Genomic DNA, 24,365 nt, shown 5'->3' on the forward strand with positions numbered 1-24,365 from the left:
TATATAAAGATTAGTTATTCCATTTCAAATACAACTTACCATCTTATTATGCGGTTACACGTTCTACCAATAAATTAAAACCATTAAAATTTCGACAACAAAACAAAATGTAACAAAGGAAATAAGTGCAAAAACGAAACAATTTTACAGTTGCGCACATGCACATAAATATTACAAGCTAAATAATATTCTAAAGTAAGTATTTGAAAACTAATTTTCTGCATTTCGATATGTATTTAAAGAATGAACTAAGGCATATTTAACTTGAATTAGTATAAAATGGAAATTTGTAACGACAATGACCGCAGCAGAGTGGCATCCCTGCTGTCCAGCAATTTTCAGCGGGATGGCAGCACCGCCGATCAGCTGTGCCCAAGAACGCCAACGCGAATGAATCGTTTTTGCGACAACGAGGAAGACTCGCGAAAAAGCCAAGGAGCAGCAGACTAACCAGCACTTGGCCAACAGAACAGGATGTCCGACGACGACGAGTCGGGTGTCCATCGGCTGGAGGGTACCGCTGGCCAGGAGACGCGCGGCGGCCTGGTCATCCGGAAGCCCAAGGATGCCGGCGCTGGCGGTGGATTCAAGGTGCCGCAGGGATCCATGTTGGGCCTGGACAAGCTGGCGGCCAAGCGACGGGCCGAGAAGGAGCGATCCGAGCGACTGATCTCCTTCCAGGACAGCGAATTCGATGACACCGGCGGTGGGAGCTCCACGCCGCAGGCCAACGCGTCTGGCGCCTCCAGTGAGTTCGCCTTCAAAAAACCGGACACCAAGAGCTTCGAAAAGCTGCGAGGCCAGCTGCGAGAGCACAAAGACGATACGCCCTCGCACACCGGCGGCGTTTCCGAGAAGGCACGCGAGCGTCTGCGTGAGCACATCCAGCGGGACAGAAAACGCGGCCCAGTCAGCACCACAGCGGCAGAGGGCAGGGACAGGGATCGCGACTGGGATCGTGACCGACGCAGGGAGCGAGACAGAGATCGGGATCGGGATCGTGACCGCGACAGGCGCCACCACAGAGAGAGGGAGCGCGATCGGCACCGCAGCTGGGACCGGGATCGTGGTCGTGATCGTGATCGTGATCGCTCCATGTCCGAGCGCAGTGTCCACACGCCGCGGGAGCCGGGAACACCAGGCGGCAGCGGCGGCATATCCAATAGCTCGTGGGACGACGAGGACGGCGAGTTTGGCCAGCGCAAGTCGGACTGGGACATGCCAACGCCCAGACGCCATGGCAACAAGTCGGGTGATTGGTCAGTGAGGAGCGGCGGCAGTCGGCGAAATCACGGACGCCAGGATGACAGTGCACGGCCAACGCCAGCACATCGCTACAATCAATGGGCCCACGGTCGCAAGCGGAGCGGCGCGACGCCGTGGGGCGAGGATCCCGAGGCGCTGGATCTGTGGGAGGAGGAGCAGCGTCGCCTGGACCGCGAGTGGTACAACATTGACGAGGGCTACGACGATGAGAACAATCCATTCGGTGGACCCAACTCCGAGTACTTCCGCAAGCGCGAGGAGCAGCTGGAGCAGAAGAGAACAAAGAGAATCAGCGCACAGCAGCGCCAGAACAACCGGGACAACGAGTTGTGGGAGCGTAACCGCATGCTCACCTCGGGCGTGGTCACATTGATCAGCGTGAACGACGATTTCGATGAGGAGGCGCTGGAGCGAGTGCATCTGCTGGTGCATCATATAATACCGCCGTTCCTCGACGGCCGCATCGTGTTCACCAAGCAGCCGGAGCCGGTGGTGCCCGTCAAGGATCCCACCTCGGATATGGCGCTGCTGGCGCGCAAGGGCAGCGCCCTGGTGCGCAACTATCGGGAGCAAAAGGAGCGGCGCAAGGCGCAGAAGAAGCACTGGGAGCTGAGCGGCACCAAGCTGGGCAACATTATGGGTGTACAGCGGCCGCAGGACGAGGAAGAAATGCGCTTTGACAAGGAGAAGGACAAGGCCGACTATCGCAAGGACCAGAAGTTCGCCGATCACATGCGCGACCAGGATACGGGTGGCAAGAGCGACTTCTCGCGCAAAAAGACCATCGCGGAGCAGCGCCGCTTCCTGCCCGTGTTCGCCTCGCGCCAAGAGCTGCTCAACGTTATTCGCGAGAACTCGGTGATCATCATCGTGGGCGAGACGGGCAGCGGCAAGACCACGCAGCTCACCCAGTATCTCCACGAGGATGGCTACAGCAAGCGTGGCATGATCGGTTGCACGCAGCCGCGTCGAGTGGCCGCCATGTCGGTGGCCAAGCGAGTCTCCGACGAGATGGACACCCAGCTGGGTAGGCAATCTACACTAAACTTAAGTGTTTAGGAAGCGCTCCATCATTCTCAATGTTTCTCAACCTAGGAAAGCGTGATTCCTAAACAGTTTACCATGAAATCCCAATCTTTGCTCAAGCTTAAGCCTAATCCCACCCAACCCTCTCTGTTTGCAGGCGAGGATGTGGGCTATGCCATCCGTTTCGAGGACTGCACGTCGGAGCGCACGGTCATCAAGTACATGACGGATGGTATACTGCTCCGCGAGAGTCTGCGGGATCCGGAACTGGACAGCTACTCCGCCATCATCATGGACGAGGCCCATGAGCGATCCCTCTCCACGGACGTGCTCTTCGGATTGCTGCGCGAGGTGAGTGGCTGGCCAGCAAGTGCTCCATACTTTCGAATAACTACCCATGGGCTCAAATCCAAGAGCATATCCTTTTCTTTTTTGACCATTTAACCATTAAATCGCATATTAACCTCATTTTGCGGCCCAACTTGACATTCGCTTATCTTAATCCTAAATGGAAGGTTATAACCTTTATCTATACTATTTTATCTATTTTGTCTATACTATTATCTATCTATCTTTAGCAATGTCAAGGTGAAAAGCCCTTTGAGTATTATTATCAAGAGAATTCAATATCTGATAGTATATTTACCTTTAATTCGGCTGTTTCTTCAAAAAGACAGGAATGCAAAATCGCTTAATTTTGTTGTATCCGTTGGTAAACATTTAATAATAATATCAATATAAAGCATTTTACAAACGTTTCATATTCAAATTTCCTCACATTGTCGAAATGTATATACGCACTACCATAAATACTTTATAAATGGCTTAAAAAGACAAAACTTAAACAAAATAACTAATAATGTATATATATGTATATATAGCTTACAAACTAGCGATGATTTTCTTCTCTTTTTTTTTTATTTTATTTTTTTATATATTTTTTTTTTGTAAATCTTTTCTGTTTTGTGTGGGATGCGAACTCCTCTTTGATTTCGATTTTTACGTATTTGTAGAATCCGTGGAGTGTCCATTTCAGTTCCTTATGTACAAAAATATTTATTTTTGCTTCGAATTTCTGGAGGAGCTTCTGTTTTATGTTTCTGTTTTTGTTTCTAAGTCGTCGTCTTAGTCGCTGTTTAACTTAATTCGTCGGTCGGTCGGTCTTTTGGACAGGCTAAATACATAACGAAACATTTCGAATGTTTTTGATTGTTTTACAATGCTAGATTGTTAAATTATTAAGCTGGCTACGCGGAGCTGTCGCTCGATATATATATATATAAATATATTTGTTTTTTTTTTTTAATGGGTATTACTTAATTACGCTTAAATAACAAAGAAAACAAAAAGAGGCTGCCTTGCATAAGATGCTTTGTGCCATTTTCACAATGTATATAAATATATATAATCAATCACATGGAAAACAAAAAGTTAGGACGAAAAAAAAAACAAACAAATATTTAATAAGTCTTTTCGAATTTCACAGTGTGTGTGTGTGTGTGTGTCTCTCTCTCTCGTTCTGTGTCATCATTATACACAATGTTTGTTTAGCAAATACAAAAGTATTTCCTATAAATCGCAAAATTGCAACTCGACGAGGAGTTGCAACCGCTGGTTCATCATACATATATGCATATATACATATGGTCATAGATTTGTGGGCGGGGGTGTGTTCTTTGTGACTGTGACGCATATTGTGGGGCATGATTCGCGGACTTTGCTCTAAATTGCCATTATCATAATCAATATTACTACAATTAATACTGCCAAAAAAAGCCCTCGCCCTGATTTGAATTTTCCTGGCTAACTCATTTGCATTTAAGGTTTAAGGTCCACCGCCCTTGGTGCTCTTAAGCCATACCATAAATAATCTTATCATCCGAATTTAAATACATTAATACTTGACTTGTACGCCGCACGACTTCAGTGCTTTGCGTGCGGATTTTGAAATGGAACTGAACTCAAGGAGGAGTGCTGGCTTATCGTTCGTTCTACTTGGAGTGGGAATGGCATTTCTGCCGATTATTGAGCACCAACAGCATGCCCGCATTCATGCCCACGCTGCCCCACTTCACGCACTCCGACATCTGCAATGCAATATAGATTCGATTGTAAGACACGGTGTTCAAACAGAAAATACGTACGTCTCTGGTGGCGATGAGCTGGCTGGCGCTGGCAGGAATATATGGCTATATACATACATCATACATATAAATGCCGCAAGAATGGGAAGTTTTGAGTTTCTGTTTAGATGCCACAAATGTGGGGCAGTCATGGCCCACTTCTCTGATCTTGCCAATCTCGCATTTCACTCGCCAGATAGTCCAGTACAATTTACCCAGACATTGAGAGCAACCCGACAGGCGGGCGAACTCAATGTCCTTGGGTCCTTGATGCCGGAAAATCTAACTGCAATTGATTGAGAGACAGAGAAAATCAAGAAAGAGCCTCTTGACGAAAATGGTAAATCAACATTAACACCATCAACATTGAATGGACAATTTTTGCAGTCTCACAGAAAAGTATATACATGTCTAGAGTCTAGAATCTAGAGGCTAGCATCTAGCATCTAGCAATGCCTTCAGTTCGATAGAAAAGATGATCGATCGAGTTGCAAGGCGAAAATTCTCAGGGTTTTCTTTCATTTGGGCGAATTTGTATGAGCAAAGCAAGCGTGAATCGGTTGTTTGGATGATAATGATGGTGATGGTGCATAGATACATAGGTCGGGGCCCTAGAAAAGTTAATGGTTCTTTTTTTCCGGTTCCCTCAGTTCGTTTTTAGTCCACGTTGCGTACTAGTTATGAATATGTATGATGACTTGGTCGGTATGATGTGTGGTTTTTCATGGTTTTACATTGCTTTGGGTTTTTCCTTTCTTTCTTTTTTGCTGCTGCAACTGCAGCAATCAATGCACAGTTTTGGGTGGCGGGGTAAGCTGGTGGGATGGTGCAGTAGCAGGAGCAGGAGCGGGAAAAAGGATGGGTTTCAGTGTCGGCGCTTCAAACGCTCCTATTTCTCATTTCATTTTCTCCTCGGCCATTGGTTTGACTCCTCGGCTCGACTTATCAATTGATCAGGTGCAGCAGCACGTGATTGGCACTCGTCGTTACCTGTCGCTTCCGCAGATCCTGCTGACGACTTCCGTAGCGGCACCAGTACACGAAATGCTTATTGTTGTTCCACAGACTCTGCTTGGCTTTGCGCGCCACCGACACCTAGGCAATAAACGAAAATAGATTAGACACATAGCCATATAGACACTTTGGCCCCTATATCTGCATATATTCCCAACTATTCCCTACCCATAAGCTCACCTGATTGCGAATGTCCTTCTCGTTGTGCGGCACCTTCTCCTTGTCGGCAAAGTTGTTGATGCGCAGCTCCCATCCGTGACTCCAGATATCCGCCAGCTGCATCTTGATCAACTTGTATGTGCCATTCTCACGTATTTTCACAGAAAATATCTCAATGGTCTCCGGCTTGGGTTTATTGTCTGCAAACGAATCGGAGATCAGGGTTAAATGCAATTAGTTAGACGTGTGCATTGCTATTCCATTAACATCAATTCAGGCAATTTACCAAAACAGGTGCAGCCCATTGCAATGCCGGAATGCAAAACAAATCAGTTAATAATAATATTCAATTGCTTTCTGATACACGATCGAAAGATCTTGCACAGAACATTTATAAACTGCGAGTTTGGTGGCTGATAAAAGGTGGACACACCTCTAAAAGTAAGGGATATAATAGCTCTATATAATAGCTCTATATAATAGATAGATATAATCTCCTTTTGTGGGTAACCAGGTGACATAATGGATATGATCACTGGCAACCAGGATGATCATGGGCCTGCCCGCTCGAATTGCTGATTGCACAATTCGTTATAGCATTTGTGAATTAAGTGCCATGCAATAATTAGCACTCCTTTGGATTTTTTACACTCGGCCGCCTCTGCTTCTTCCCGCTCTAATGGTATTTTTCAACTTCAATATAATACAAGGCATATGTATATATATTGTTGACGTTCGTTTGCTGCCATGTTCAACCAATTTGCAGGCCTTTTAAATTGTTTAGAGCACTTTGTGGGTGGCTGGCTGGCTGTGCGAATGAGTTGTTTGCATTGTTGCCCGCTTGTGGCAGCAATTTCGAAAGCGAACTCTATAATTCCCATTATCTTACTAATTACATTCCATTAGGAACGAACGTTCCTATGTATTTAAATGCATTTTCAGTGAGCTACCTCAACGAAAATCCAATTAGTGCATAATGAAAACCAAGTGTATATTTTAATATGCAAATTACTGAAGCCAAACAGTGTAGACCGACCATTTACTTTCATGAGCTTCATTGGTTTTGACCCAGAACAGGGGCAAATCGACTTTTTAGTCGATTGAAAGCCTTAGTTCAATTTCGATAACTTTCGATTATTTCGATAGGCTTTATATATCAATTAAGATGTAACGCGAAATCCCAGTTTTCATAGCATAAAAACGCAACTTTCTTTCACCTGTCTTTCTGAAGAGCTGCTTAATATATTCATGTGTTTACTGACTTGCTTATCTGTAACACTTTCTAATGCAAGACAATCAATCAAAATTGATACTGCCCGTCAGATTTTATTCTTTATTCAGTTTATTCTTCGTGTCATGGGTTCCATTGTAAATATCGTTGATAAGCACGCATGCGCAAGGCCCGATTTTCATTTCTTTCGCTATTTGGACATATATACTACCTATATGTATATCTATATGTACATAGAGTAATCGGGTAATTTGCCTTTGGACAACCCTCGGTGGCTGCCCCCAAGTGGCAGGGAGACCGATTAGCGCCAGAATGTGCAGCGTTTTATTGATTGAGCTGCGCTGAGCCCTTTGGCCGGCCAGAAAAACAGCTCACATTATCACGAATATTTACATATTCACTACTGTGTACCTGCACTTCCCACATGCATACATACATACGTACATATAAATAACGGTTAAGGTAATGGGTCTGAAGCACGGTCACGCATTATCTTCAAGGTGAATCAAAAGTGGGCCCCTTGGCAACTTGGTTTCACAAACATTCGGATTCTCAGAGTCCCATTAGTTCGAAATCAATCAAAAAATTATAATCCATCATGCTATTTTTCTAGCATAATTAATATTTTTTCCGTAATTGAAAAATTAATCATATCCATAATCCTTTAAAAGTTTCATTTTTTAATTGTTGCATTTTTTGTAAATAAAAAGAATGATTATGAGAATATTGAAAAAAGTTACATTTGAACAGAACAATTAAACTTGAGGAGCAGCACTATTTTTGTGGCTCCTGCTGTGCTGCATATGCAAAGTGTGGTGTATTTATAGACCGGCACACGAGATGCAACAGTCGTGTGGGCGTGGTGAGTATGTGGTGCTCTGCACCCGAAACTCACCACATGGCACCCAACTCTCCCGCTCACGCACGCATACACTCACACACAGTGAAGACCCGGCTGCGCAACCATTATCTTTCACATCTTTTCAAGTTTTCTCTTCCTCCTACATAAGTTTTCCCATTCTCATGCCGGAGTAACTACTATTCATTGCAAGCTTGGTTTTACTGTAGCGTACTATTAGTACAGTGAAATGTTTATTATTTACATTTTCCCCTCTACCCTGTCCCATTTCCTGCTCTTTTGTTTCCATCTTCGTTTTAGGGGTTTTTCGGGCTTCCAAGTTTGGAATGTTCTAGCAGCTGTCGGCGCAGCATTGTGAATGACCGCTGCCGACGCTGACTTCGACTGCGCTGCCAGCGTCGCAAATGATAAGCTCTTTCGTGTTCTTGTTCTTATTGTTGTTGTTGGATTCTCTTTGAGATTAGATAAAAGCACGGTACTTTCACGGCTTCAGTGCGTGTGTGTGTGTGTGTGTGTGTACGCTGTGGAGAGTGCGCATGTGTGTAATGTTTGTTTATTGAATGACATTCTACAATTTAGACATTCTCGACCAAAAAAAACCATAGATTACTTTTAATGGCCCTCTGACGTCCGAAGTTTTGTGATTAATCATCAGTCCGAAAAGCTGAGCAGGTAATTCTGCACTTTAATTGCAGTCGTCTGAGGAAGAGTAAGCTACAGTGGAGCCTCGGCCAAAGAGGACCATCGAGCAATAATAAAAACAAATACAATTTTAAATAGGTTAGCCCAAAAAGAACATGCGTGTGTCTGTGTGTGGTTGGGGATTACCCGAACCAATTTGAATTGGAGTTCTAAAAAAAATGTGAATAAAGCCCCATTAAAGCTTTTGGTGGGGGATCAACATTGTTTTCCACGACTTGATACGAGCGCATTATACATTAATAAGATAAAACACAAAGAGCTATTAAAAGTGCCAGCAACACTTGCTGCATATAAAAGTGCATGTGATCAAGAACCACGGCTTGTTCGCACGTAATAATGAAGCATTAAGCAAAGTGTTTGGGGATCGTACATTTATTTATTTAGATAACAGATAAGCCCCACGACGCCGTACGATTTCGTCAAAAGACGTAAGAGTTTGTGGCCTACCCCCTTTTCTCTTATCACATCTATAAAACCTTTTAAACTTGCCCTTACCTCAACCCAAAACATTTGCATCGTGTCTTTGGAAATTTACCTAATCACTCACACTCTTCAATTAAAAAAAAATAGAATTTACAGTATCACTTGGCTTTGTGCACTAAAAAAAAAAAATATTATTCAAATTTTCAAGTGTTAAAACCGAGTACCAAATTGAAATATTAATATGAGATATGAGATAAGTAAACATTCAATTGATCTGCGCACTTAAAGTGATAAGGAGCCACATATTTGTCGTTTTAATTTTACCACTTATCAAAAATATATAAACAAAAGAAAAATGGACTATTCATTTTGTTTATACTCCACATCCTATATCCATACTATTTCTCACTATGAAAGCTCATAAAAATAGTATAAATATAGATTTACTCGCATTTCCGTAATGTTTGCACTTGAAAAGTAGCGACATTTCGCCGAGCACATTTTCTCGCAGTGTATTTCGCGATGCGATGCACTTACCTTTGGCCACCTTGCAGAGCACGATTCCATACCAGGAGGCGACTGGCGTCTCGTTCTCGTCCTGCGTCTCCAGGAAACTGCTCCCGTTGCGCGGGATGACCAGCCGCTGGGATTGGTTTTGGATTTGGCTGTGGCTGTGATTGCGATGCGGCGGCGATGGGTGGTTGGTCAGTGGGCAGTCGAGCTCCTCCAGAGCGTCCACGTCGAGGTCGTTGTCACCGGTGTCGGCTGCTGCGGCCGCTGCTGCTGCGTTAGCTGCGGCCGCCTCGGCTGCGGCGCTGCTGCGGATCTCGACCACGAAGCCGCACTCGACGACGGCGCAAAAGATGCGCTGCTCCTCGGGCTTGAACCACTTGGATTCGCGCAGCTTTTGCACCGCCACACTGCTGCCGAATGTGGCGCCCACGTTGCCGCCAGCAATCCCATTCTTTTGCCCGCTGGGCGGCAGTAGGCGGTGGGCGGTGCCGGCTATGGGATTCTGATGCTGCTGCAGTGGCGGTGGCCAATTGGAGGTGGGCGAGCTGGGCGCCGATTGGGAGTAGCCGCCGTTGCCGCCGGCAGGTGGCGCCACCGGCTGGTTGTTGTGACCCTGCAGTGGCCACCATTTCAGCGAGCTGACAAAGCTGTTCGAACGGTTCATTGTGGGCGTTGTTGGGCCTGGGGCGCCCAACTTTCACTCGAAAAAAAATTAATGAAATTCGAAATGCACTTTTCCGCGCGTTTTCCGGAATAACTTTTCTGTCGCTGTTTGCGCTGGATTTTATTTAAATTTGTTGTGTTATGTTTTGTGCTTCTTTCAATTTGCTCTGTTTTTTTTTTACGCTTCGATTCGCTGCTGCTGCTTCTTTCGGTTTCTTATGTTATCTGTTTCAGTTTCTTTTTGAGTTTGCCACACTGCACACGAAGTTCGAGTTGTTTCGGTTTCGGTTTGGGTTTTTGGTTTCTGTTTCTGGCTTTTCGTGTTTTTCGCTGCTGCTCTTCAGGTATTCCGCCTTATCCGCTCGTCGGTTTGCTTTTTACAAATACAAATGTTTTCGGGCACGTCGCTTTATATGGCTCTGCTTGAGCTCTGCCCAAGCTCTGCCGACTTTGCTCTCATCTGCGCTCTTCGCTCTGCTCACGCACTGTTAACCGAACGTTAACAGTGCAAGAGAGCGCCAGCTCTCAATGTTGCATTTGTTTACAGTACATTGGCCGAAATGCAGCAACATATGCAATAAATTCGTTATCCCCAAAAATCAAAATTCGAAGAACAAAAAATGTAGGTTTTCAAAAGATACATTTAATACATTTTAGTACAAGCACATGTACGTGGATTCCAACCAGTTTGCCGCTCGAGCGCGAAAGACTAGCAATATGCTAATTTATAAATCATAAAGTATATCAAATCTCAACTATCCACAAACAATGTCCATAACTATTCTGTGCATATGACTGTGCATTTCCATTACTTATTAGTATGCAAATCAATAGGTTTCTTAAAAACCTGTTGTTTGCTATATAATATTTACCTGGATCACTGATATTCAATTACAACTTGGAATTACATCTTTCCTAGATGTACAAACTGCTTTCCTAGTCCACTGTTCATATAACAGTCCATAGACATGAAATTCATGTTGCAAAAAAAAAACAAGAGTAGATCAAATGGCAAAGGTGCTCAAATGTCTTCCACTAATCGGATAGGAAATACTCATTTTCTAAAGATTTAATCGTGCTTTTTGAACCAAACTATAAATTGCAGTTTAGGAAAATGCAAACCGCAACTACTAAGATAGTTATTGAATTCCAACACCCAAGGGACTGGGTCTAAAGATAAATTAACGGAGAGCGATATTATTTATAACCGAAGCCGGTTTATTTCAGAGAGGAATCTCAGTCTCGTTGGGACTCTCCGTCTCTCTCTCTCTCTCTCTCTCTCTCTCCGCCTTTCGAACTGTGGTGAGTATGGCATTCCGCTATGCTGTTTCGCCATTCTCTTCCCCCGCACACAGCGCGCCATCTAAATAATTATCTATTTTACGGCTATAAGTCCAATATTTCGATCCTTGTGGGGCTCGTGCGGCGACATCCTTCGACTGGAACCGACTGGATTATGGCCCCCCAATTATGAGCATTATTTGTTGGGCTTTCGTCAACGTCGCAGTTACTCGTCACGAAGCCCAATTCTAGCCAATACGTCACTGACCAGGTGAATTGATTGATGCGAATGGAGGTTTATTGCTTAATGGTTTGTTTTCGATTCAGTTCGATCCCAAATGAAACATGTGATCGGGCACGAGCAACACTCGATAGTGGGTGCCAAATGACAACGAGTCAGTCCCCTCATCTCGTTCGTAATACTTGTTATAATTAAATAGGAAATAATTAAATCTGAAAATAATCACTTAATTTATATATTATAATTAACTTAATAATTGATTGCCTTACGGAAATCGCAGAGGTAGCTGAAGAAAAAACAATGCGATCTAAATGATTGATACAAAAATTGCAAGTTTCGGTGGAGCACCTAAAAATAAAATAGCTCGCTTTGAAAATGGGAGCACGGATGATATTTGTATTTATAGCAGCGCTAGAATATTTCGCTTGTGCAAATATTTGATAGTGACGTGCTGCTGGCTGGGCCGTATTAAATTGCCCCAAACAATGCCCAATTTAAAATTTAAAATTGGAATTACATTCGGTTGAAATTAGTATAACAATTAGGCTGCTTTCGATAGGCAACCCAATGGGAAATGCACCCTTAAAATGCAATGGGAGAAATGCATTTGATTTCTTAATTAACTCGAGCAACACACACATATGTAATTACCATGAAAGTTCCAACATATCACGCACATGAGCTAACGAGCTTTTGCCCCTTCATCCCCCCTTCCATTCGTCTTCTATTTGCACTTTCGAACAATGCAGGGCATCGCCACAGCCTAATCATATCATCAGATGGCCAAAGACCTTGTGTTCATACCAACTAACTTGGCCTTAAGTAGTTCAACTACTGCACAAAAGGAAAATGTCTCATTTTCAAACTGATTATTTGTACAGTAAGGAGATATATACATCGTATCGTATTCGGTACACAACAAACATATGGGTTCTGGAATATTCAACTTATTTTTGTTCCACACAGGGTTGCATTTCGTGAGCCGCGCCTTAAGCTAGAAAACTAGTCGTTAGTTTGGCAGTTATTACTGTTTCAGATTGTAGACGTTTCTCGCTGTGTACTACAACCATTTTCAATACCACACAACGCTGCATCCAATGGATCGATAAAGGGCGGGGAAAATTTTGGCGGGGGGAGGGAAAACCGGGGTTAGACACGACGAGTTGGAAACTTTTCGTAGTGACGTAGTCCTCAAGTTTGATTTCTCGAGAGTGCGTGTGTGTTTTATTGTTTGTTTTTTTTTTCGCCCCCCGTTTTCTCTCGAGTGTGCGTGTGTGCGTTGTCACGTACATCGGAATCGGTTCCATTCGACTTTGGGTGTTCGACGAGGGGGGCTGAAGGGGGGGCGGTCTAATTTGACCCATTGCCGCTGCTGCCAAAAGCTTTAAACTGGGCCAAAACCGCCAGCTGAGGCAACAGAATGGGAAAATGCTGCGGGTCAGCACTTTTTCGTACATATCTTTTGGGGCAACCAGTTGGCTTGGCCATCTCATTTGTGAGTGGCACGGTAAATATGGCAAGTAGATGGTAATTTCATTGAAGGCATTACAGCTTGAGCATTGTAATCGAATTATAAGAATGTTTAGGTCTCAAGTACAACTATTTTCTGTCCAAGGATATCTGCCTTTATTATTCATTCCAAACAAACTATCAAAGATTTGGTGATAATGGGTCATATTGTGCCCGCCAAAAATAGGAAAGAAAACATTTCTATGTTTAGCACAGCTATCTTTAAATTGTTTGCCAAAGAACTTATCATTAGTTGTTGTTTACTCGAGATGGCAGATCATTAAAGTGCAAGCTATGGCTTAGTTGCTTTGAAATACACATTTACATTAAAATAATCAAAATACAAATGTGGTAAAAAAAACGGGGTTATGAATTCTAACCTTTCATTTCAAATCTAGAACCTATTTTGAAGCGGTTTCTTTGGTCTAAGAGCATTGTGAGTTCGGCTTTGGCACAAGTTTAGCTATTTTTCGTGCCTCGTTTTCGTTTCCAGTTTCTATCTACTCTTTTCTTTTTAGGCGGTGTCTCGTTGCCGTCAGCTAAAAATAGAATTTGCAACTCGCTGCTTTTGTTGTTGCCCGTCCGCCGCTGTTGTTGTTGTTGATTTTTCTCCATATCTATTTTTAGTTATAACCTTGGCAGTCGGCGGAAAACGTCGTGGAGAATAGCCAAGTGGAGAGTAAAGGAGATTGACTTGCGGAGGGGAATGGGGGTCCACATTGTTATTGTCTATTGACGGAACGTTTTGAGCGTCTAATTAGCGAAGCCGGTCCAGAGAAACCCCCCTTGCCCCACTAACGCAGCATAAATATAGTCGCGGTCGCAATAATAGGACTAGGTGGGAAAAAAATAAAATTCATAAGAGTTAAAAACATTTTATTTATCAACCGTACAGCTTAGTTCCATATAATCTTGCTGTGTGCTACCTTTTTGACCGCTGCTGTACTCCCCCCCGTTCAACCACCTGCAGTTTTTCTAATTGCAGTTTTTTCAATTTGCTTTTATTTATAAACATGCATATGTACCTGCAGACCTGTTCTCCCATTTTTGTTGCGCAATCAAATTAAAAGCGCATTTGCGTGTAGGTCAGTGCCTCACAAAAGATGCTATTTCTCAAAAAAAAAAAAATAAATAAATAAGTTTAAGTGCATATTTTATTATCGTACACAAAGAGTTTGGAGTTAAACAGCACAAAGTTTGTTTTTATTCCTTGCTAAGCTCGAAAAATTATTAAAGCACAGCCACGTATTATTTATTAAACTGAATCTTTATGTTTATATACTAATTTCCAGTGAGATTTGATAAGATTGCGAAAATTAGGCATTTTTCCTTTCCGCGCCACGAAAAATCGCTACATATTTACATACATTTAAAGGGTATTAAAGGGACGTCACGTTTTCCTTGTGTCATGTGCATATTTTCCCTGTCGCCTCGAACTTATTTTAAGAATTTTGTGTGCTCTGGTTTTGAGATTTCGAGTACTTATTTCGAGTATTATGTACTTGTTCAGAGTACGTTTTGATAAGATAAGACCCACACATCGCAAGACTGAATCAGTGTTTTGCGTGGAATTTCCGAAGAGCAAAGAAGTGTATATATATATATTGGATAGAGCATTCTTATGTCTGCTTTCAGAATTCCTCTCAGATATTTTTCATTTCTGGCATGTGGTCGCAAAACGAGAGAAAAAGAAATAGCCACCTGAGCTGCCCGAACCACCTGTATTTGTTTACCTTTTGTGGGTGCAAATGCACGGGTCGTTCGATTCGGGTTGCATAAGTAATTAAACAAAAAAATTGAAATGAATGAAAATCGAATAAATAATACTGTCATCTGGGCTTAGTTGAGGCTTTGAAGGGGCCCGGTGACAAATGAAAGCCGCGTACGTGCGCCAATCTATCCATCTAAATAGGAATCCGCTCGCTTATTCAGCCAAACTGGCACACTATCTACCATTCACCTATCTAAATACACACATATGTACATATGTATGTATCTATTTATTCATTTCATTTATTTGCATGTGGAGTATCTGTGGCAACGAAACCCGTTTCGTTTGGGGACTTAAAGGCTTCGTTTTGCGCATTTTACCGGCAAATGCCTTCGCAATCTGGTAATATCCAGACTTTGAGCTTCAGTCAGCCCTCAGACTTCCGTTTGGCTCTTTTATATTCCATATTGCACTATTTGCTACCCTCTTTTAGTCCTTACACGGACTAAAAATCGCACCGATATGAACTTCTGTATAACAGTACAAAATATGTATAACATTCAAAACTTGGATATATTTGAAAATAATGATTGGGTAAATTGGAATGTTATTAGGATATATTCGTGATCTATGGTAGAAGTACTAAGAACTTTAAACATAGATTATTATTATGGTATGTGGTGTTTACCTTAAAAAGTTTACTGCATTCTCTAGATACTTCTATTGACATCGAAAAGAATTTTCATTTGTACAGTGTAGCTTTGTGGTGGGTGGAGCCTTTTCCGATTGGTGGGCAACTATCTAAAGTTCAAGCTTACGACCCTCTAATAGATCTAGATGGAAGTGGGAAACGACCAGGAGTGGGAAAAATAACCAGGAGATGACAAAAGAGCCGCCGGAGGACGAGGATGAAGGTACGGGGGAACACATTCAATTGAGTGTTGTTCGGTGTCCAGTTGTTCTGCTTGTTTGTCGACAAGAACAACGAACAACGAACAACAGGGGCCTTTTTATACATATCCTTTTTATACATATGTGGCTTATAAATATACATAAGCATACAGATATGTATGTTTAAATACTATTTTTTTCCCGTTTTTTATAAGCGATATTAATTGGTGTAAATGGGTAGTATGAAATCAATCAACATTTGTATCTCATTCTAATACGCTAGGGTATATAAACAATGAATGTATTTTGAGTTATAACCGAGAGAAAAAATTATAAATAACATTATAACTATGGCAACGTACATAATTAATCAGTTCTTCGGATTTTGGAGCTTCAAAGTTAAAACCCCCGCCCCACCTAATTCACCTAATCAAAATTTGTCAGCATTTTTTTTTTATTTTTTGATGGCTATTTTCAGACATTTTATAGTCATGCAAACGAGACACGAGGCACCAAAACAAAACGAAATAATACACAATACGATACAGACAGATAAATGAAAATATGCTAAAAAGTTGTCTGCCAATGAGTTTTTTTTTTTGTTTTCGGTTATTTTAACAGTCGCCGGTTAAACTGATCAGCTTCCTGCTCAAAATCCAGGAGGGGGTGGGGTGTATTATGGGTTGTTTTTCATATGGCGAAAGGACCTGCCAAACAGCTGTTCAAGTCTCAATGCAATGATAAAAAAAACAGCGACTACACTGACAAAAATGTAAGCGCATAAAACATAAATTTATATAACTAACTTCGAGTTTTTTTATCCAAGTTATTTAAAAGCTTAACTTTCATTCAATTTGGATTTGTCTTAAATCAAGAAATTGTAAGGTATTTGTCTAAGTTTAGTCAGTCAAGTTCAATTTTGCGCAGTGTAGAACTTGAGTTGGTTTCGCCGGTTGGCTTTTGCTCTTCTCTCGAAGACTCTCTCTCTCGCTGGTTATCACTCTCTCTCTCTCTTTTCTCTCCCACTGGTTACAGTGTATTCACCTTCGCCATCTGCACATTGAAGAAAAGTTTGTTTATTTCCCTTTTTACATTTTTGCTGTATTCTTCAGTTTCGCCCACAACAACTTGTTTGTGGGACTTGGTGCCAAAAACAAAGAATGCAAATTCAGTTCGTGACTGTTTTGATATTTTTGCATTGAAATGTTTTGACTGGGCGATTCGGATGGATCGTCTGTCTGGCAGCTATTGAGCATTTGACTTTATTCGTTCGCGTTTTTTTTTATTGGCGGATTTTTGCTTGTTTTGTTTACATCGTGCGCTTCGCTTCGGCTTATTTGTTTTGCTCGTAGTTTTTTGCCAAAATGCCATAAATTGCTCTCTACTACGCCGCACACACACGCTCGCAAATTCACAAACGTGCAAATTGTTGTTGTCGCCACACCTCCAAAAGCCAGAAGCAACAACACAAACATCTTGAAAACTCACCACACTGCAAAATTCGGTTCTCTCTCTCTCGCTGGTTGCGCTCTCTTCCTTCTTTCACTCCCACTTTTCCCAGTTACTTTTTTTATACGTTGCTCAAAATTTGTCATTTTTCATTGCACTTCAGCCGTTTCTAATTCGGAATTTTGCAACTCGAACCAATTTATACATTGTAAAATGAATCAACCATGAAAGTTGAAAATATTGGTTTATAATTATCATTTCCGCCCTTAAATGTGTATGTTTTTCCCAATTTCATGATATTATATGTCTTTTTATGAAATGATAATAACAATTGTATGCACATACATGCATATACATACATACATACATATGTATGGACTTTGTACATCCATTCATGTTTCTGAAGTCTCTCCGGGATCAGTGGAACCGAGGTTCATCAGACTCGCATAACTCACGCGCCACCCACCACCCACCAACTCCCACCGCCCACCGCACATCCACCTATCCCCCCAACCGTCCAATGTTCAAATTCGCATCCAGCAACCTCGAGCAAAACGCTTTTGCCTCAATGCAAACGCTCGGTAAATTGCATCTGCGGCATTTTTAATTACCAACATACAAACGGTCGTACATTTGCAATTTATATGGTATTTTTCTCGCTTTTTTTTGTTTGTCTATATTGCCACGCATAGAGATATACATATATACACACGATTCCGTTTGGCGCCAGGAAAACGTTAGCCCGAATCTCGACAAGGTTGATGAGTCTGTTTTTGGGGGCTAGTGCCGGGTCTTCTCTGATGCTCATCGCCCATCCATGGAGGTTAAATAATAATCAATAGTCTTCATAATGAACTAAAATCTTAGCACATCGCCCTTTAGGCGTAAGGAACGGGATCAAGCCTTGTACAGTGGACCCCCAATAAATGGTACACATAATGTCCTTCTATGAAATGCAAATATACAAAATACAAACATATCTAAACTGATAGACCTTCTTGTCCCAAATATGAATACTTTTCATTGCAAATTCTTAAGATTCATTGAAAAGTTTTTACATCGCATTTACAGCTAACTTTCTTTAGTAAATGCATGCAATTTGCTTTAAATTTAGATATGTTTTGTTTATGCTCACATGCTTGTTTACGATCGGTTGTTTTTGTTAATGCAAATGGATTGTTGTCATCGGTGCAACTTTTTTGGCAAAGTGCCTATGAAAAATAAAATTATTTCATTTAAATTCGTGGCATTTTTGATTGGCAAAAGTGCATGCAATTTCCTCCCGAATAACTCACACATGTGATTATATACAGAGGTGGTCAAAAGTATTTACACAACGAGCTTTTTTTTCAATTAGTTGACAATTGAAAAAAAAGCTCGTTGTGTAAATACTTTTGACCACCTCTGTATAATATACATATGTACATATGTATGTTTCCAATCCCCATATCGATGCGTTCCTTCCGTTGCTTTTGTTTTTATTGTTGGCGCTCTGTTTTCATGTTGATTAAATGACAATCGGGAATATTTAAGGGCATTATCTGCTCGAATTATAATGCATTTCCTGTTCCTATAATAAGATCATGTGCAAGTGACCATCCCTACTTACATACAGAGGTGGTCAAAAGTATTTACACAACGAGCTTTTTTTTCAATTAGTTGACAATTGAAAAAAAAGCTCGTTGTGTAAATACTTTTGACCACCTCTGTACTATATGTATGCGTAAACATAGTTATGAAATTGTAAATTGGAATGCTTTGCACCTTCCCCATATACAAACAAAGGCAGTGCACTCGATTAATTTAATGGAAAGCTAAGAAATCGAACTTAAGTGGCTCTTATCGGGATCTAAAATTGTCCAACCCACACCAATGCGTAACGAAATAATAATTATACATAGGTGGCGCTCTAGCTGATATTATTTTACGACTTCGATCGAATTAGTACCAGTATCAATAGCAAAAAACTCGTGCAGATACAGAGGTGGTCAAAAGTATTTACACAACGAGCTTTTTTTTCAATTGTCAACTAATTGAAAAAAAAGCTCGTTGTGTAAATACTTTTGACCACCTCTGTATAGAATAAAGCTCGTGATCAGTTAGATTAGTCACACGGCTGATGCGATTCGAAACTGATGAAATAGAGCTTTGTGAATCGGGCAAACCGATCCGTAAATCCGTCATCTACCATAAAACTCGAAAGAAACGGAAAGTTTTAGCGGTCTACGTGCATTTGTATTATACATACATATATTATTTGCACTCCTATCAGCTGGCCTAAATCGCATATTCATGCCAAAGAACTTTTGTGCAATCTGTAGTCACTGGAATAGTTTACTTTTGCAGTGTTTTATACATTTTAACCTGATTAGCGGGTGGGTTCGTAAAACACATGACCACAGAGACGTTAGTTTAATCAGCGACCTTGAGATTGTGATTGGGAAGTGAGATAAAAGACTAAGACAGCGTTGTGCCGTCCGGAAATTAGGACTTTTAGATAGTGAAACGTGCAAAAATAGAACTGCAGTTAAATGGCATCGTAAACTCTTTAATTGCCTTGTACTTGAATAGTATGGTCTCGAGATTGGAACCTTTTATAGGGAGTACAGATGCAATCGAGTTTATAGTGTTTTATTCATTTTAATGCTGTTTCTGATCAATCTAAAGTTTAGCTTACTAAATCAGCAAATGTAATGATAATTGTTTCCATTTGACTTCATTTTCCTCAAAGCGATTTCAACTTAGCGAGCATCCACTGTACTCTGAGAATTTACGACTCCTTCAATGTGGTATTGCGTTTTCGCTTATTTTATAGTGATTTATATCCATGCAATATCTATTGAGGAATTTCGCCTATATTGCCAAATCAGCGATAAGCGCCCATGCATATGTATATGCACCGACTATCGTAATTACCGTTAACGCCCACCTGACGTCATCGGCGGAGATAGCGGCACCGTTACCTTCGATCCGCATCTCTCCTCCCTAGATAACTGTCCATGCATGTATGTATGTATGTCTGCCATTTCAGCCAGCATCATAAATATGTATGTTTGTACATATAGCGCCCACATGCGTACCACTTTCGTTGTGCGTTCCACATGCAAGCAGATAAGCTGCATAATAAACCGCAATACGAGTGGGTTGCAAATTGTGGACCTGTGGGTGGTGGTTGGGTGGTTTAGTGGTTCGCTGGTTCGATGGAGAATTGGGGTTGTTCGTATTGTATGCGAAAGTTCTTCTAATGCGCAGTTTGCTTGGCATCGGCTTGGAATTGGATTTTGGATTCGATTGTAATCGGCGATGGACCATGAATGAGGTCATCGCGTGGTTGAGATTCTGTGAACATTGTTTGGATTCTACTTCTTCGGAATTTGACATCGCTGCAATAAACTGGCATTCCGCTCGATATGTTTCATAAAATCCTCATAGCTCTGAATCAAAACTTTTTATCTTCGATTCGTTGGGTTTCTCGAAAATGCCTACGTGTGTGTTGGCACGTCTGACTCAAACTCACCTCTTGAAACCCCCCCGCCGCGCTTAAGCCCATCAAGCGTATCAACCCTCCACCAACGAACAAGAAAGTTCACCACGAGCCGAGTAAAATCCGAAAGACCCGAACGGTCATCTCGCTGGCTCTCTCTTGCACTCGCGTATCCTTTTGGTGTGGTGAGTACGCTCACCATCTGAGTACTATATCCACCTCCAGCCAGGACGTATCCAAGCGAAATTGCGAGAACAACTCGCAGAATCTCTAGAATTTCCATCCAGTACTTGTTACTTCAGGGGGATATTGTTTTTATATTTTACTTTTTTTTACTTAAAAAAAACATAATTTTTTATGCATCATATTTATCATTAAATAGAATAAATAATTCATGTGGAAAATTGAGCTGGAGGTATATAGTTTTGTGTACTATAATATATGTATACCTGATACCTTAAATAGCTATAATTTTCTATAAATAATCTTATTTTATTTACTTATTTGTTGCTCAGTCTTATTCCAATGAATGCAATTTTGTCAGAGGGTATATAAGTCGAATAGATTCAGTTTAATAGGGCGCCTTGTCAGAGAGGCGCCTTGACCCACTGCAGGGTCAACGACTGCAGCGCAAAGCTGGATGGGATGTGGGTCACATTTGTAGCCGCTAGTCGCGTTATGTTATGTGACCCCCCCACTGCTCCAGCACAGAAATCCCATGGTCAGTTGGTTATATTTTTGCCTTAAAATGGAAATGACATACGGAAATAGTGCCATGTACTAAATATCTGTAATGCTATCCTTTCAGATTGTGGCCCGGCGACATGACCTGAAGCTGATCGTGACCTCCGCCACGATGGACTCGAGCAAATTTGCCACCTTCTTCGGCAACGTGCCCACGTTCACCATTCCGGGACGCACCTTTCCCGTGGACGTGATGTTCAGCAAGAACACCTGCGAGGATTACGTGGAATCGGCGGTGAAGCAGGCGCTGCAGGTTCACCTCACGCCCAACGAGGGCGACATGCTCATCTTCATGCCCGGCCAGGAGGACATCGAGGTGACGTGCGAGGTGCTCGAGGAGCGGCTGGCGGAGATCGAAAATGCGCCGGCACTAAGCATACTGCCCATCTATTCGCAACTGCCGTCCGATTTGCAGGCAAAGATCTTTCAGAAATCCAGCGACGGGTTGCGCAAGTGTGTAGTGGCCACGAACATAGCGGAAACATCGCTCACCGTCGACGGCATCATCTACGTCATCGATTCCGGCTACTGCAAACTGAAGGTTTACAATCCGCGCATCGGCATGGACGCCCTGCAGATCTATCCCATATCGCAGGCCAATGCCAATCAGCGCAGCGGTCGTGCCGGACGCACAGGACCCGGCCAGGCGTACCGCCTGTACACACAGCGCCAGTACAAGGACGAGCTGTTGGCCCTCACCGTGCCCGAGATTCAGCGCACCAATCTGGCCAATACGGTGCTGCTGCTCAAGTCGCTGGGCGTCGTCGATCTGCTGCAATTCCACTTCATGGATCCACCGCCCCAGGATAACATTCTTAACTCGCTGTACCAGTTGTGGATCCTGGGAGCACTGGACCACACGGGTGCGCTGACCACACTGGGTCGCCAGATGGCCGAGTTCCCGCTGGACCCGCCCCAGTGCCAGATGCTCATCGTTGCCTGTCGCATGGGCTGCAGTGCCGAGGTGCTGATCATAGTTTCCATGCTGTCCGTGCCCTCGATCTTCTACCGACCAAAGGGCCGCGAGGATGAGGCGGATGGTGTGCGCGAAAAGTTCCAAAGGCCCGAGTCTGATCACCTGACCTACCTCAACGTTTATCAGCAGTGGCGCCAGAACAAGTAAGTCCTACAATTGCAGCAAATCGCCGCCAGAAATGAACAACTCGTTGCTTTCGCCCACAGTTACAGTTCGACCTGGTGCAACGAACACTTTATCCACATCAAGGCGATGCGGAAGGTGCGCGAGGTGCGGCAGCAGCTTAAGGACATCATGACGCAGCAGAACCTAAGCGTCATAAGCTGCGGCATCGACTGGGACGTTGTGAGGAAGTGCATCTGCTCGGCGTACTTCTACCAGGCGGCCAGGCTCAAGGGTATAGGAGAGTATGTCAATCTGCGAACGGGCATGCCCTGCCACCTGCATCCCACGTCCGCGCTGTACGGCTTGGGCACCACGCCCGACTATGTCGTCTACCACGAGCTGATAATGACCGCCAAGGAGTATATGCAGTGCGCCACCGCTGTCGATGGCTACTGGCTGGCGGAGTTGGGTCCCATGTTCTTCTCGGTTAAGGAGTCCGGTCGCAGCGGGCGTGAGAAGAAGAAACAGGCGGCCGAGCACCTCAAGGAGATGGAGGAGCAGATGCTGAAGGCGCAGCACGAGATGGAGGAGCGCAAGCAGCAGGCCGCCGAGCGGGAGGAACAGCTGGCCACCAAGCAGGAGATCGCCACACCGGGCAATGCCACGCCCCGACGCACGCCGGCCAGGATTGGCCTTTGAACAGATGCAGATACAGATGCAGTTATCCGTTGAAGCGTGTGTTCAATGTATTAATTTAAGTTTAACAAGTTTTTTGCTACATCCTAATAAAGAATCATTGTGAACTGGATACAAAGGAAGGCCACAAAGCCTCCTAGTTGATAATGCGTGGCGGCGTTCTCCACAAAAACGCACTTGTTGTCCTCCAGTCGATGGGTCTCACTACAGGAGCACTCGCCCCAATTGCACACCATGGGATGGCCAATGGATGCTGTGGCATTCGCCTGCTCCATGGGCTGCATCCGACACTCGCTATCGTTCCGACAGAGTGACCCGAACGGCACAATGGGTGCGCAAGTGATCCGCTCCACATTGTTCACCGCATCGAGGTCATCGTTCTCGTCCTTGGCCACCTTGTTGGCTACCCTTTTGGGGTAGTGGGTCGAACGGCAGACGCAGAGGTGATCCAGGCACCTGCCATCGGCTCCCAGGTTCATCTTGCACGGCGAACTGTGCTCGCACGTGTCGCCGTAGGCGGAGCCCTTGACGCACTTGGTCATGTTGTGGTTGTGCACAAAGTTCTTGGAGCATCCGCACCGCTTCGTCTTTGTCAGGCAAATCGAGGCTCCACAGCTGCCGCAATCCTTGTCCTCTAGACAGCTTGATTCTAAGGGAAATACAGAGATGAAATTTTATGTAAATTATTAGGTTTTCCATGCCATTTCTGCCAGTGTACTCACGCAAAACAGCCGAACAACGTCCCTCGTGGAATTCGAAGTGGTTGAGGCAGAGACACTGGTTGCCAATGCAGGAGCTAAACCGATCCGCCAGCTGGCACTGCTGCTGGAACTCACAGCTTCCGCCAACCTGGACCACCTCCGGCAGGCAGCGCCTCCGGTCGTCACTGGACACATGGCCCTCGGAGCAGAGGCACTGCTGCCATCGCGTGTGGCATATGGCATTCGGCATGGGGCATGGACAGGAACCACCAATGATGTTGGTCAGCTTGAGCCGCTCCTCCAACGGCGTACATGGCACCCGTTCCCCGGAGCCACGTGCTGTGCAGATGCAGGCCATGTCCACGCAGCGACCGCGCTCGAACTGGACGCACTGTGCGTCCGAGCTGCAGGACAACTCCAGCAGACCGTCCGCCCGACAAGTAGCTAGAAATCCGGCCAGCAGCAGTAGGATCCACCTGTGTATCGCCTGCATGTTTCTCAGTTCACTTGGGTTGCTCCACTTCGTTCCAATGGAGAAAACCAGTACCGTTACTTGCGGTCAGCCAAAAAGCTCAATTTAAAACTGTCCATTAGTTAG

At 43.6% G+C, this 24,365-nt stretch overlaps 3 protein-coding genes across 3 annotated transcripts; 1 reads left to right on the top strand and 2 right to left on the bottom strand.

Moving 5' to 3' along the window:
* The first annotated feature begins 356 nt into the window (after positions 1–356).
* LOC117146788 (pre-mRNA-splicing factor ATP-dependent RNA helicase PRP16) lies at positions 357–23,178 on the top strand. The gene is made up of 4 exons (XM_033313326.1): positions 357–2,293; positions 2,450–2,643; positions 21,354–22,408; positions 22,472–23,178. The coding sequence occupies exons 1-4, from the start codon at positions 475–477 to the stop codon at positions 23,067–23,069; spliced, it is 3,666 nt and encodes a 1,221-aa protein (XP_033169217.1). The 5' UTR covers positions 357–474; the 3' UTR covers positions 23,070–23,178.
* LOC117146798 lies at positions 3,261–10,374 on the bottom strand. The gene is made up of 4 exons (XM_033313338.1): positions 9,341–10,374; positions 5,610–5,788; positions 5,406–5,510; positions 3,261–4,379 (listed from the first exon to the last, which is right to left on the bottom strand). The coding sequence occupies exons 1-4, from the start codon at positions 9,978–9,980 to the stop codon at positions 4,284–4,286; spliced, it is 1,020 nt and encodes a 339-aa protein (XP_033169229.1). The 5' UTR covers positions 9,981–10,374; the 3' UTR covers positions 3,261–4,283.
* On the bottom strand, positions 23,092–24,298 carry LOC117146797. The gene is made up of 2 exons (XM_033313337.1): positions 23,789–24,298; positions 23,092–23,715 (listed from the first exon to the last, which is right to left on the bottom strand). The coding sequence occupies exons 1-2, from the start codon at positions 24,258–24,260 to the stop codon at positions 23,153–23,155; spliced, it is 1,035 nt and encodes a 344-aa protein (XP_033169228.1). The 5' UTR covers positions 24,261–24,298; the 3' UTR covers positions 23,092–23,152.
* Between the last annotated feature and the right edge of the window lie 67 nt (positions 24,299–24,365).

This window comes from Drosophila mauritiana, chromosome X, assembly GCF_004382145.1.
Source record: "Drosophila mauritiana strain mau12 chromosome X, ASM438214v1, whole genome shotgun sequence".
NCBI classification, from domain to species: Eukaryota; Metazoa; Arthropoda; class Insecta; order Diptera; family Drosophilidae; genus Drosophila; species Drosophila mauritiana.